The sequence below is a fragment of the Pteropus medius genome, unplaced genomic scaffold (assembly GCF_902729225.1).
Source record: "Pteropus medius unplaced genomic scaffold, Ma_sr-lr_union100, whole genome shotgun sequence".
Classification (NCBI taxonomy): Eukaryota; Metazoa; Chordata; class Mammalia; order Chiroptera; family Pteropodidae; genus Pteropus; species Pteropus medius.
This window is the reverse complement of record NW_024350397.1, coordinates 5,141,302-5,156,276: the sequence shown is the minus strand read 5'-3', so window position 1 is coordinate 5,156,276 and position 14,975 is coordinate 5,141,302. Positions and strand designations below refer to the sequence as shown.

Sequence of the window (14,975 nt, the reverse complement as noted above, 5' to 3'; positions counted from 1 at the left end):
ATATTTTCTTTTTCTGCTGGCTTCTTAACAGGGCTGTACTTTCCATCATAAGTAAGCTAAATCCTCTTCACTTTAATGAACTGAGGTTCAAGCACCATAGAGTTCATTCATTTATAAACCAATCTAAGTCACTCAATTTGATTTCAGGAGGTTCTCCAAATTCAGAGCTTTCAGCTTTATTTCTATTGTAGTCCTCCAAATTTCTTCAGTTTCCCAAACTTCAAGACTTACGTGAATGCCCAGCCACCCTTGGTATTACCTGTAAGATTAGGTGATTGTCCGATATAACCAAGCACAATAGTAAAGTGGGTTGTCAGATAAGTGATCACAATTGGACTTCAAATTAATATCCCATTGAGTTGAAGAAAATAAGTCATTTACCTTTCTGTGTAGTTTTTCTGGCTGAATACAGAGTCAAAAAGACAATATGGTACAAAAAATAAAATTATCTCTGAACTTCCATGAACTTTTCATCATGGATATCTAGTGTTTAGTGGTAATCAGCTTTTATAACATCCTTGATTGTCATCATTGCTTCTGAATGAATAACTAGACTATAATAAAAAAATAAATCTATCATAAATTTAGCTAAACTAGATATTAGAACTTGAGTTGCTATTTCTGTTACAGATATTCTGTCTGTGGAACTTTATTAGAATCTAGGGCTCTCCTGATAAAAATTTCTAACTTTCCAATATTCTCTTATGAGTTAGGAAAGTCATTAGTTCTCAGCTCGGGAAGTAAGGTCGTCCAAGGGAATATGTGAACCACTTTGGGTTGCCCTGATGGCGGGAGACACTGCTTGATGATATGCGACTGGAACCAGTTATACAAGAAGTCCTACACAACAACACGTTGCTCTTTCTCAAATGTCACTGGACCCCTGTGGAGAAACTGAGCTACATGAATTTAAGTACTTCTATCTAATAGCTAGGAAATTAGAGAAATTTGAGCTGGTGGTGCAAATTTGGGGGATGGGGGGCAGGGAGAGACATGATAAAGGAAAAAAAACAAGGGAGAAAATACAAATTTTCCTTGCAATGTTATGTGACAATTTTCCAGCTTTAAAAAAAAAAAAACTTTGAAATAATTTTAGATTTACAGGAATTTGCAAAGATGGTACAGTGTGGTCTCCTATATCCTTCATCCATTTTCCCCAACAGTTAGAACTTATATGACTGTAATACAATATCAAAACTAGGAAATTTATGTTGGCACCATGTGTGTATATAGTTCTGTGCCATCTTGTCACATGTGTAGTCACATAACTTCACTGCAGTCAAGAAACAGAACTATTCCATTACAAAGATCTTTCTCATGCTGCTGTGTATAGTCACACCCACCCCTCTGCTCCCACCATAGCTAACCCCCAGCAACCACTAATCTATTCATCATGTCTATAATTATGTGATTTTGAGAATGTTACATGAATGAAATCTTACATATGTGACCTTCTGAGATTGGCTTTTTTTTCACATAGCATAATGCCACTGAGATTGATTCAAGTTGCTGTTTTAATAGTCTGTTCATTTGTACTGCTGAGCAGTATTCTGTGGTTATGTATGTACCTGAGTTTGTTAGCCATTTACTTTTTGTAGGACATTTTAGTTATTTTCAGTTTTTGAATATTAGAAATAAAGTATGCATAAACAATTGTGTACAGGTTTTTGCTTGGATTTAAGGTTTCATTTCTTTGAAATAAATGCCCAGGAGTACAGTTGCTAAGTGACACAGCAAGTGTATGTCTAGTTTTGTAGGAAACATCCAGGCTGTTTTCCAGGGTGGCTGTACCATTTTAGGTTTCCAACAGCAATGTATGAGAGCTTCCTTGTCAGCATTTAATATTGTCACTTTTTTATTTCAACTGATCAAATAGATGTGGAGTGATAGCTTATTGTCTTAATTTGCACTTCCCTAATGGCTTTTATAGTTTTACATTTTACATTTAAATCTGTGATCCATTTTGAGTTAATTTTTGTATCAAGTATGAAGTTTAAGTTCAGAGTGTTTTCTTGTTTTGTTTTTATTTTTGCCTATGGATATCGAATTGCCCTAGCACTATGTTGAAAAGACTATTTTATTCCATTGAATTGCTTTTGCACAATTGTGAGAAATCAGTTGTTCATACTTGTTGGATATTTCTCAGTTCTTTATTCTGTTCCATTGATCTCTGTGTCTCTCGCTGCATAGATACCACACAGTCTTGGTTATTATAGCTATATTACAAGTCTTGCAGTCAGGGAGTGTGATTCCTCCCGCTTTATTTTTCTTTTTCACAGTTGTTTAGCTGTTCTATCCTTTGCCTTTCCATTTATATTTAAAAATAATCTTGTCTATATCTGCAAGAATCTCGCTGAGATTTTTATAAGGATTACATTAAACCTGTATATCAACTTGGTGAGAATTGACTTCTTTATTATGTTGAGCCTTTCATCCATCATCACAGTATTTCTCTTTTTTAGATCTTTGATATCTTTCATCAGCATTGTGTGGTTTTCAACATACAAGTCCTATACCTGTTTTATTAGATTTATATCTATATATTTTTATACATATCTATAAACCAACTTTATTTATATTTATGTATCTATGTATTTCATTTTTAGTGGTTATAAATGGCAGTGTATTTTTCATTTTAGCTTCCATGTTCATTGCCAGTGTATAGAAATTCAATGGATTTTTGTACATTAATGTTGTATCCTGTTACCTTGCTGAACTTGCTTTTTAGTTCGAGGAGAGTTTTGTAGATTCCTTGGTATTTCTGTGTAGATCATCATGTCATTGCAAATAAGAATCGTTTTATCATTTCCTTTCCAATCCGTATGCTGTTTATTTCCTTTTCTAGCTTATCGAATTGTTTAGAATTTCCAATGCTACATTGAATCACAGTGGTGGGAACAGATATCCTTACCAATCTTAGGGGAAAGCATTCAGCCTTTCTTCATTATATATAGTGTTACCAATAGTTTTTTCGTAGTTGCTTTTGTCAAGTTTAGGAAGTTAATTCTTTTCTATATCTAGTTTTTGAGAGTTTTTGTCATGATTAGTGTTGAATTTTATCAAATTTTTTCTGCATCAACTGATAAGAACATATGATTTTTATTCTTTAGCCTATTATTGGATTACATTAATTGATTTTTGAATGTTGAACCAGCCTTGCATTCCTGTATAACACGTTACTTAGTCATGATGTATAATTCTATTTATATATTGCTAAATTCTATTTGCTAATATTTTGTTAAGGATTTTAGTTTCTATATTCATGAGGGACATCAGCCTGTAGTTTTCTTTCTTTTTTTGTATTGTCTTCATCTCATTTTTGTATCTTTTCTGTATTTTTTGAAGATATATTTATGTGTCATTTCTGCAAGCAGTGGTCTACTTTAAATATGAAAGAAGCAAATAACTTTGCAGTAAAATACTGAACTCGTAAAAGTCTAAAATAGTATTTTATATAAAAAAGACTTCATTTTTTAAGGAAACATTTACATTTGGAAGTGTTTTCCACATTAAACATCATCAAAAATATTTTCCGTATAAAACATCATCAAAAATCATCAAAATTCTATTTTTTGGTAAATAAGATTGACTTAGAACATAAATTATATCAATATATTATTGGTTGAAGAGGACTTTATACCAAGTAGTTTAATAAAAATATTTAAATACATCTTAAGTAAAAGTAATTACGTAAGGTCAGTTTTGTACTAACACAGGCAAATTTTATTTCTTCATTGGATACATGCCTTCTTTTTCTTCATCTCAGGATTTGCCAGTTCTCTACACATCACGTAAAATCAAAGATGGTGTCATTAAGCTGAGATCTTCTTTTGCTGTTAATAAATAATTATAGTGTGGATTCATATTTAAGCTTCATAGTATGTTAAATGAGCATAATATGTTTATAATGAGTAAGATATATAAATTATGCACCCATGCATAAATGTATACGTGTGTGTGTAACTTTTTAAAAAAGTCACTTCTTGCTTTTAAAAAGTTCATGCGAATGCCTAAAACTATCTATGCCTGTTGAGTATTTATACGTTGTTAATAAGTGACTATTTAAATTAGGATGCAAATTATGACTGTATGTTATTGACATGAACAAAAGTTATCTGAAATGATTATTTCTGAGCATCCATGACATTACCTTGACAATCAAAAATGAATATAACATCATTTATACCATCAATTTTCTCATAGCTGCCTGAAATAAAATGTGTTTTACATGTTTTGATGAATGTTTCTCTATGCAGTCCTTTGAGAAGGCATAGCTTCTCTTATTTCACCTTCGTTCTACTTTTACAGGATTCAAGCCAAAACTCGAGAATTTAGAGAGCGACAAGCTCGAGAACGTGACTATGCTGAAATCCAAGATTTTCATCGGACGTTTGGCTGTGATGATGAGTTGATGTACGGGGGAATTTCTTCCTATGAGGGTTCCATTGCTCTCAATGCCAGACCCCAGAGCCCAAGAGAAGGACATATGATGGATGCTTTGTATGCCCAAGTGAAGAAGCCACGGAATTCCAAACCTTCACCTGTAGACAGGTAGGCTCCAGGAGCAATCAGGGTATTGCTTCCAAATCAACTTTATATAGTTTTTGACAAGGAATTCGATTGTTCATCAATCCTGAAACCAGAACTGCCTTTTATTAGTGGCCTTTGAAAAGTCATTGTGTCCAACAGTATTTAGTTTACACAAAGCAAAGCCTAATGGAAGGAGCAGCAGAGGTTTTGATAGTTTTTCTAATGATCCCAACATATTTCATTTTGTTCTTGAAATGGTTTTAGACTGGAAAACTAACCTTTAGTTTATAACTCAAATAAAAAGCAAACTTGGAATTATGGCTCTTCTACTTAAGCTGTATTTTCTTTTATTACTGAGAAAGCCTCTAGTGGTAATTAAATAGATGGAGAATGACATGATTTGTTCTAATTAAGATTTGTTTAGAAGGGCTACTTTTTTTTGGTGACATGAGTTTATCTTATGAAAGAATTAATGAATGAGATATACAGTATCGCCAGTATTTGACTTGCTTCATTGATAACCGCAGGTCTGTTATATATCAATATAGCATAAAGTAGTGCAATGTTGACTACATGTTAACGCTATATATTTATTTCCAATTTTAACTGACTATATGACTATATATTTTTTGGCTATATATTTTAATGGCTATATACTTCAAATTTTAACTGAAACAATTTAAAAATAGATCTTTTTCCATCTATTTATATATTCAAACACTATGTAAAGTTAAGTTTGAAGAAAATAATGCTAATTTCTTTTTATTTGAAACATACACATATACATGTTATTGTCATAAAAACATGCTAATACCATCACATCTTATAATGGTTTCTTATTATCATTGCTCTTTAGGGGAGCTGGGCTTTCAACATTAAACACAGCAGTTTTCACTTCAAAGCTTTAGCATGCACCAAGGTCACCTAGAGGACTTCTTTAAACACAGATTGATTAACTTTCCCCCAGATTTTGATGCAGTGGGTCTGGAGTGGAGCCTGAGAATTTGCATTTCTAGCAAGTTCCCATGTCCGATGCTGATATTGTTGGTCTGCAGTAGCCCTGCAGGACCAATGGTGTACTAGAATCATTTCTCCTATAGCACCCATGTGTTATTTGGCTGCTACGTTTTGCAAGTAGTCTATATTTTAGTTACTTATCGCCAGCTATTTTTAATAGAGGTTTGCAAATACAACTGGTAACCCTCAGGCAAACCAGAAGGAAGCATTTTAAAGAACAGCAAGAGGAGAAGCAGATCTTAAGGTAAAACACTAGTCAGATATTCTGTTGTCTCTTCTTTTGGTTTTTTTATTTATTTTTTGTTTTTTTATTGTTTTGTGAAAATCTATTCTCTGTCGACTGTAATGAGAATGAGTGAGTAATGTAAGTTAACATAGGTGGCTTGTGGTTTCCTTAAACTCTTTTGGTGTGATCACCTAGAACGTTCACAGTACTTATTGTGTCAGGATTCAAAGACTAAGGTTATTATCAGTGACGGTGACATTTTCTTAAAAAACTTCTTGCAGGTTTTTTGCTGCTTGTAGAAGTCAAATAGCATTTGAAGGCCATGAATGTCCCATTGAAAATGTTTTCTTAGAAGAAAAGACAACAGAAACACTGGCATTTCCAGTTAGTAACTTTTGGAAAAACTAAAAATAAAATTAGTTAACGTATTATTGATCTTTGATAAAAGCATTAGTCAATTTCAGCACCTTCTACATCTAGTTTGAAAATCTAAAAAATAGTGGATGGGCTTGTAGCAGTTGTTTACACAGCTGAAAAGTCCCACCTGACATAAGAGATGGTAGTTGGAAGGGATCTTTCCAGCTCCTTAGGTGAGAAATCATTGCTTTAAAGCCCAGTTTAAACACCAGGGCCCTACAAGAATCTAAATCCCTCCTAAGGATGTGTGCAAGTTTTCAAAAGAGCTTACCTGCTCAGAGCCCTGTCTGCTATTGGGCTCCATCCAGCATCCCCGCCTGCATTTCTACTCTGAACCATGCTGACCCCACCCTGAAACTCAGCCTCCTCACAAATTTCCATCAAAACCCCACTCAACATTGAAAAATTAAAAAAAAAACAAACAAAAAAACCAGCAAAATATTTCAGAGGAGACAAGTCATAGGAATGAGTCACACCAAGCATCTTGAAATCATATCATAGCCATCGCTATATTTAGAAGCCCCCTCAGCCTCGCTCAGTCACAGCACAGACAGCTGTCTGTTGGGGATTGTACAGTTCTGTGCATTTGTGCCTCCAAAGGGTGATTGGGCTAGAGCATTTCTAAGACACTTCTAACTCAAGAGAGAGAGATTTAAAAAAGGATCACAGAAACATTAGTTTCTTATAATTGTTTGTGCAGAGTGTAAGATGCCCATTAAACAATGATATCACTAATCCAGAAAGTTGGGGCTTATCACACCTGTAAAGTATGTCTTCACCAAGCAGGAGCTGAATATGAATTTGGCTTAGAAATGATGGCATCGCCTTTGTTGTCTTTTCCTGTGAGAGGAAGCTGTAGAAAAGTGTTTCTCAGACTTGGGCCGTGTAGAGACTCTTTTTAAAAGACACCCTCTTGATACAGCGGTATAGACTTAAATTGTTTTGATTATAATGTTACTTAAATATGTATAAAAATAAAATAGGACTAAACTCCTTCTGTTTATAGCCATTATACAACTATAAAACCAAACATCTTTACAAATTAAATACAAACAAAACAGCAAAACCATTACATTCAAATGAACAACATTAATTTAATGTGACCAATGATGTTGTTGTTCTTTTTTATCTAAACTCCTGCACACATCATGAATGTGGTGGGGGCTACGCCATGGCAGGCTCGTTTTAGTTTGCTTGCCTACCCCCGCAAGCCGAGGGCTGACTCAGTTCACCCTTTACTTTTCTCCGTTAGATTTCTGCAGTTCTTTTGCATGTCTATATCCAGTGATCTTTGGTCTGTCTGTATGCCTCATTGATGCTTCATTTTGCAGTAAGTCCATCTTGCTTCTATTACCATTAATAGAAGTGAAAGTGAATAGACAGTGAAAGTAGTATTTTTTGGTGTCTTCGTATTTGTAAACAAATTCAGATGGCAAAATAGTACACTTACTGGATGACCTAGAATATGCTTTTATTAAGTCTTTAAAAATAATCATTCAAATGGAAACATAAAACTTGAAACTCCTCAGAGAGTATTTCCTAAATGAAGAATATACCCAATAAAGAAACTCATCAACTAAATTTCACCAAAATTTGCAGTTGGTGTCTAGTAAACTTTACTATTCAACTTTTTGGATTTCGTGGTCATATAGGCAGTCAGTTGACAATCTGAAGCCTATTCTTTCTTCTTCCTTATTTAATAGAATCCTAATTTTGTTCAGGCTGGCAATGTGCCCAGCTAAAAATTTCAATATCCCAGGCTCCCCTACATTGTTCTGTCTAATGAGTTAGAAGTTGTTCTTGGATGGGACTTCCTGCAAAGCTAGTTTTTCCTAATTAAAATAGATCTGACTCAGCTTTTTCCCTTTGCCATTTTCCCTCTTCTCTTCCTGGAACTTGGATGGGTACTCCAAGATGGGGTTCATCTAACAACACTGCAGAGGAAGAGAGAAACAGCCTGGCCTCTATTCCTTGTTACATGTGGAACTGAGACCCTTATTTGTTGAAATCGCTTGTGCTCCATCAGGCTTCTGTGTCATGGAGCCAATACCATTCTGAGTGCAGTGAATCATGCACACAAGAGCCCAAAGGGAATTATCATTTTTAAAACAAGATGATCTACATATTGGTAAAGTGTATCCACTGGCCAAATCATTTCCACAATATTTTCTAAAATTAAATAGTGGACAAACTCTCCATTGTCTCTCAATCAGCTCTCTACCTTTCATTTTTTTTAGCCTCGACTTAAATGCTGTCAATCAAACGTTTGCTAGCATATACTACTATCTGCGGGCAACTCTTACCACTAGCGGTAATTCTGCTGTAAAGTAGGAGGTAGTCGAGTATAATGTAAAAGAGCGTGAATTATGGAAGCACACTGCCTGGGTTTGAATCTGGGCTTTTCACCATCAGCTGTGTAAACTCTATGCTTCATTTTCCTTATTTGCAAAATGAGAATAAGGATGGTACTTACCTCATTAGGCTGAAGGAGGACTCACGTATAAAGCACTTAGCACTGTGCCTGGTCCAAAGTAAGCACTGTTTAAGTGTTCGGTGTAGCATTGTTAGTTAAGAAATGGGAATTTACTCTCAGGAAAGCACAGCATCCCCATCTTGGTGCGGAAACAAGCAAACAATGAAATTGAAATGAATAAAGGTGTGTTTTATTCCTTATACTTAACACGCACATAAAGGCGTGGGGATGCAGTTCTGCTGATACCTCTTCAGTCATTAAATAGCTTGGTCTCTTACGTATTTGCCATAAATCACATCACATCATGAATAGTTTATCTTTAAATTATGACTTACTGAGTTTAGTATGAGACATTCCAGATTGCTCCCACAGTATAAATACTTGGAATAAGAGTAAGTACTGCAAAATGGTTTGTTTGAGTGAATAGGGGGACAGTAGTGTAAGAATGTGATTTCTCAATCAATTTCAGTCTGCCCTTTGACATTTTAAAGGTATCCATTTTGCACTTTCATAGAATTCTTTGAAGTTCTTCATATTCTACTTTTGTGAAATTCTTGCTGATTCCAAGCCTGTAAAGCTCCACGGAGATGTGGAAGCTTGAACGTCTCAAACCTTGTCTAAAATTTTGACATTTCTATTTATATTATCTCCAGGCAGGGTAGGCAAGCAGGAAGGCAGACAGGCAGGAATCATAATTAAAAAAAAAAAGTTTAAATTAAACTTATTGGGGTAACATTGGTAAATAACATTATATAAATTTCAAGTATATAGCTTTAGAGCATAACATCTGTGTAGTCCATCATATGCTCACCACCCACAGTCTAGTCTCCTTCAGTAGCCATGTATTTGGACCCCCTTACCCTCTTCGTCCTCCTCCCACCCCTTTCTTCTTTGTTAAACACCATTCTGTTGTCTGTATCTATGAGCTTGTTTGTTTTCTTTGTTCATTTGTTGCTTTTTATTTCATATCCTATGTATGAATGAAATCACGTGTTTCTTGTCTTTTTCTGTCTGACTTATTTCACTTAGCGTGATACTCTTAAGATCCATCCATATTGTCACAGATAGCAGTATTTCATCTTTTTTTCTGGCTGAGTAGTATTCCATCGTGTGTGTGTGTGTGACATCTTCTTTATGCAATAATCCATCAAAAGACATTTAGATTGTTTCCATGTCTTGGCTATTGTGAATAATGCTTCGGTGAACATAAGGGTACATGTATCTTTACAAATAAGTGTTTTCAAGTTTTTCAGGTAGATACCCAGAAGAAGAATTGCTGAGTCACATGGTATCTCTATTCTAATTTTCTGAGGAACCACCATACTGTTTTCCATAGTGGTTGTACCAATTTACATTCCCACTAGCAGTGTGTGAGGGTTCTCTTTTCTTCACATCCCCTCCAACACTTGTTATTACTTGTTGATAATAGGTGTGAGGTTGTATCTCATTTAGGTTTTGGTTTGCATTTTCCTTAGAACTAGTGATGTTGAGCATCTTTTTATGTATCTATTGACAACCTGTATGTCTTGATAAAGTAAATGTCTATTCAGGTCCCCTGCCAACTTTTTAAATTAGGTGGTTTGATTTTGTTGTTGAGTTGTGTGAGTTCTTCATATATTTTGGATATTAGCCTCTTATCAGAGGTATCATTTGCAAATATTGTCTCCCATTCAGTTGGCTGCCTTTTTGTGTTGTCGATGGTTTCTTTTGCTATACAGAAGCTTTTTAGTTTGATGTAGTCCCATTTATTTATTTTCGATTTTACTTCCCTGGCTTTGGGGTTAAGATCACAAAAAACTCCTCTGAGACCGAGGTCTATAAGTTTAGCGCCCATGTTTTCTTCTATTTATTTTATTGTTTCAGGTCTTATATTCAAGTCTTTAATCCATTTTGAGTTAATTTTTGTGTATGGTATCAGGTAACAGTCTAGTGTCATTCTTTTTCATGTGGCTTTCCATTTTTCTTTCTCAACATCATTTATTAAAGAGGCTTTCCTTTCTCCATTGTTTGTTTTGGCTCAATTACTTCCCACATACATGTGAGTTTATTTCTGAGCTATCAATTCTGTTCACTGGTGAATTTTATAAAACCTTCAAGGAAAATTTAACATCTTATCTTCCTTCAAACTCTTCAAAAAACCTAAAGAAGAGGTAATGCTTCCTACTCATTTTACGAGGCTAACATCACCTTGACACCAAAACCTGGCAAGGACAACACACAAAAAAAGAAAATTACAGGCCGATATCTCTGATGAACATAGATGCAAAAATCCTAAACAAAATATTAGCAAATCGAATACAACAATACATTAAAATAATTCATCACAATTAAGTGAGGTTCATTCCAGGGATACAAGGGTGGTTCAATATACATATACTAATCAATGTGATACACCATAATGGCAAAATAGAAGAGAAAAATTATATGATCACATTAATAGATGCATTTGACAGGATACAATATCTATTTACAATAAAACAATAATAGGTATAGAAAGGAAATACCTCACCATAATAAAGGCCATTTATGACAAACTCTCTGCCAATATTGTACGCAGTGATGAAAAATTGACAGCTTTTCCTCTAAGATCAGGAGCACGATAAAGATGCTCACTCTTGCCGCTGTTATTCAGCACAGTACTAGAAGTCTTAGCTAGAGCTATCAGGCAAGAAAAAGAAATAAAAGGTATCCAAATTGGAAATGAAAGAGTTAAATTGTCACTATTTGTAGATGACATCATTCTATATATAGAATACCCTAAAGACTCCCCCAAAAGACTATTAGAAACAGTCAACAAATATAGTAAAGTCGCAGCATGCAAAATCACTATACAGAAATCCATTGCATTCCTGTATACTAACAATATCGGAAAAGGAAATGAAGAAAGTAATCTCATTTACAATTGCAACAAAAAGAATAAAATACCCCAGAATAAAGTTAACAAAGGAAGTGAAAGTCCTGTATACTGAAAACTACAAAGAAATTGAAGACACAAAGAAATTGAGATATTTCATGTTCATGGATTAGAAGAAGTAGGATTGTCAAAATGGCCAAATTACCTAAAGCAATATACAGACTTAATGCAATCTCTGTCAAAATCTCTATGGCATTTTTCACAGAGATAGAGAAAAAATTCATCAAATTTGTATGGAACCACAAAAGACCCCAAATAGCCAAAGCAATCCTGAGAAAAAAGAACAAAGCCAGAGAGGTACCACTCCCTGACTTCAAACCATACTACAAAGCTGCAATAATAAAAACAGTATGGCATTGGCAGGAATTATGATCTTAAGAACTTTCACAGACTGTGTTCTAGAACAGCGATTTTTAAAAATTTTATTAGCATGTGTGCAAAGGATCTGAAATACTTCTCATAAATACAGTTTTGTTGATCTCCACTCATAAGTATTCTGATTCAATAGACATGGATGGGGACTAAGAACCCACATTTTCAACAAGCACCTCAGTTGACTGTAATCCAACCAGTCTGTACACCCTTTGAAAAGCAACACTCTTGGGCTAATGAAAAAATCAATTGGAACTGCAATATAAGTTAGTTCATTAAGGTCTGTTAAACGTGAAGCTGTAAAATAATTTATGATTTCCATACAGCTTTATCTTGACATTCATAAATTTCCAATGTTCACCTATAACTAAATAATAATCTTTTTGAAAAGGTCAGTCAACAGGTATGATATTTATAAACTTTATTCAGTGTTGCTTGACACTAAAATTTATTTTAATGTAAGCTACATAATTTCAATTTAAAAGTTCATTATGCTTTGAATTCTAACAAAGAAATGATGGAATGCTGGTCAATAATGTTTTCTTTCTTTAACTTGAGGACACTATAAAATTCGTATTTTTCTATCCAGGTATCAAAATCTGTATATAAAAACTCCACAGAAAGACAGCTCTAACAGACATTTGCTGACTGTCACCATGCAATCATTTGCTACCAAGAGTGCATTGTACTCAAATATAATTGAAATAAAATAGGTACTGTGCTGCTATAAATCTAAATAGCAGGAAAATAGTAGGCTAGACTCCCCCAGCTTGTTGAGGGCACTTTAATGGAAACATAAATACCATAATCATACGCTTTTTGCATGCATTTTACCACTAAAGAGAAAATGCCAATTTTAAAAGAAACGACCTTTGTGAACTTGTTTTTCCCCCATTAAAACTGGAATCCAGCTGTGTCAAAAGTAAATCTGGCAAACACAGAAAACTAATTTTCTTAGATACAGGCAGTTATTAAACATGTGCTCTTTTATAAATGTTGGGTCACATAACAAAGTCGTATTTGCTATTCAAAAAATCAAATACCACTTTATTTACTTGGTATTATTTATCTCTGCCTTTCTTGAAATGTGAAAAAGTAATTCTCAAATGTAGTAAATGGCATTGTCATATGAGTTTTGCAAATTGGTGCCATCGCTAATTAACGTGCTCTGCCCTGGCCCTATCTCAGTGCCCTTAACTACTTATGTCTGCCCTTGGCCAGCTCCATTCACCTCAGCAGATGTTCCAAACTTTCTCGTTCCCGTCAACATGCCTCTCATCTCCACACCTATCCCCCACCGACATCTGCTCCTAGGCTACTTCTCTCTTCCTACCTGCTGAGCATCAGCATTCCTTGTTCCAGGCCAGCTTTGGGAACACCGCCGTTTTCCAGCCCGCCCCCTCGCCCCCGCCACCCCCTGCAAGGGGCTTGCTCCATCAGTCTTCTCCTCTCAGCCCCATTTCAGCCTGTGCCTCTGCTGGCACTTCTGCATAGCTGGTTAACATACTCATGTCTTTATCGCATGTTTTTAAAACATCCTTTTTTACCCTCTAGCTAGTTTCTGCCCAATTTTCCTCTTCACTTATAATCCAAACTTCTTAAAAGGTTAATCTAGATTTGTTACAGACTGCTGTATCTTCTTTCCCACATCTGGTTCACTACATGTGACAGACAGAATAATAGACCCCAAAGATGCCCATGCCCTAATCCCTGGAACCTGTGAATATGTTACTTCATATAGCAGAAGAGACATTGCAAATCTGATTCAGTTAAAGATCTTAAAATGGGAAGATTTTTCCTGGAGTATTCAGATGGGCCCAATGCAGTCTTTGTAAGTGAATGACAAGCAGGAGAGTCAAAGAGATTTGAAGACGCGAGGCTGCTCACTTTGAGACAAGGAATGCAAGTGCATTCTTTTCTAGAGCCCCCAGAAGGAACACATCCCTGCCAACACCTTGATTTTGGCCCAGTGAAATCTGTTTTAGACTTCTGACCTCCAGAACTATCATATAATAAATTAGTGTTATCTTATGGCAGTAAGTTTATGGGAATTGATTACGGCAGCCATAATATGTTAGTTTCCTAATGGCCTCCTACATGCCTTATTCAGTAAGCACTTCTCCTTCCATTCTGGGTCACTCTGTAGCGTTCCTGAAACTGCTCTCTTAGTTTCTGTGTATGATGTGGCTGTCTCTTGCTTCCTCCTTCTGTTCTGATTTTTTCTGAACTATCTCTAGAGATTCTCTTCTACTTGCCCCTGAATTTTGGATTCCCTAGGAAAATAGCAACCATTGCTAATAGCTGTATACCATTGCTATTCCCTAGGGGTTATTTTTGGTTAAAGTTTTAACTACCATGCAGCACCGGGCAATGCATAATCTGCAGTAGCCCAGCCCTCTCTCCTTGAAGGCCCAGATTCCTGGAGCTAAGTACCACCTGGGAATGCACGTTTCCTGTCTTTCAGGCACCTAAACCCAAACTATCCAAAACCAAATTCATCATTTTTCATTACAACCTGCTCTAGTTTCTTGGGCCTAATCTCAGAGAATGCTGTCACTACCCACACATCTGCTCAAGACATAAGCCTTTCTTTTGCATCCAGTCCCCCGCCCCCACATCAGTTACAAGGCCTACCAATTTTACATTCTAGATCACTCCAAACTTTCTCTCCTCCTGCACCACTACACATGGATACTGGCAGCAGTCTTCTAACTCTCCTCCAGCCTCCAGCTTTGTTCTCCTCAAATGCCTACTTCACTCAATAGCTGAAATTTTCTATCTAAAATAAAAATGACATTCTCTTGTTTAAATTATTCAGTGGTAGTTTATTATCTCCACGATGCAGTCTAAGGCCTCAGCATGATGTCCGTGGGCCTCTAAGACTTCCCTTTTCAGCCTCATCCCTAATTACAAGAGACTGTGTTGTATTGGTTCACATTATACTTTCCTAATAGAGAATCAGTCTTAAAGTATAAATCCAGCTTCATCTAATACATGCGCGAATTAAGCGGCTCTCCGGTGTTATA

The 14,975-nt window shown here is 35.5% G+C and overlaps 1 protein-coding gene across 6 annotated transcripts in view; it reads left to right on the top strand.

Annotated features, from left to right (window-relative positions):
* PARD3 (par-3 family cell polarity regulator) overlaps nt 1-14,975 on the top strand; it is a 616,019-nt gene that overhangs the window by 467,328 nt on the left and 133,716 nt on the right. For all 6 annotated transcript variants that reach the window (XM_039839775.1, XM_039839772.1, XM_039839773.1 and 3 more), the window contains one exon: nt 4,309-4,551. In XM_039839775.1, the coding sequence (XP_039695709.1) occupies nt 4,309-4,551 (243 nt within the window). The remainder of the gene's footprint in view (nt 1-4,308; nt 4,552-14,975) is intronic.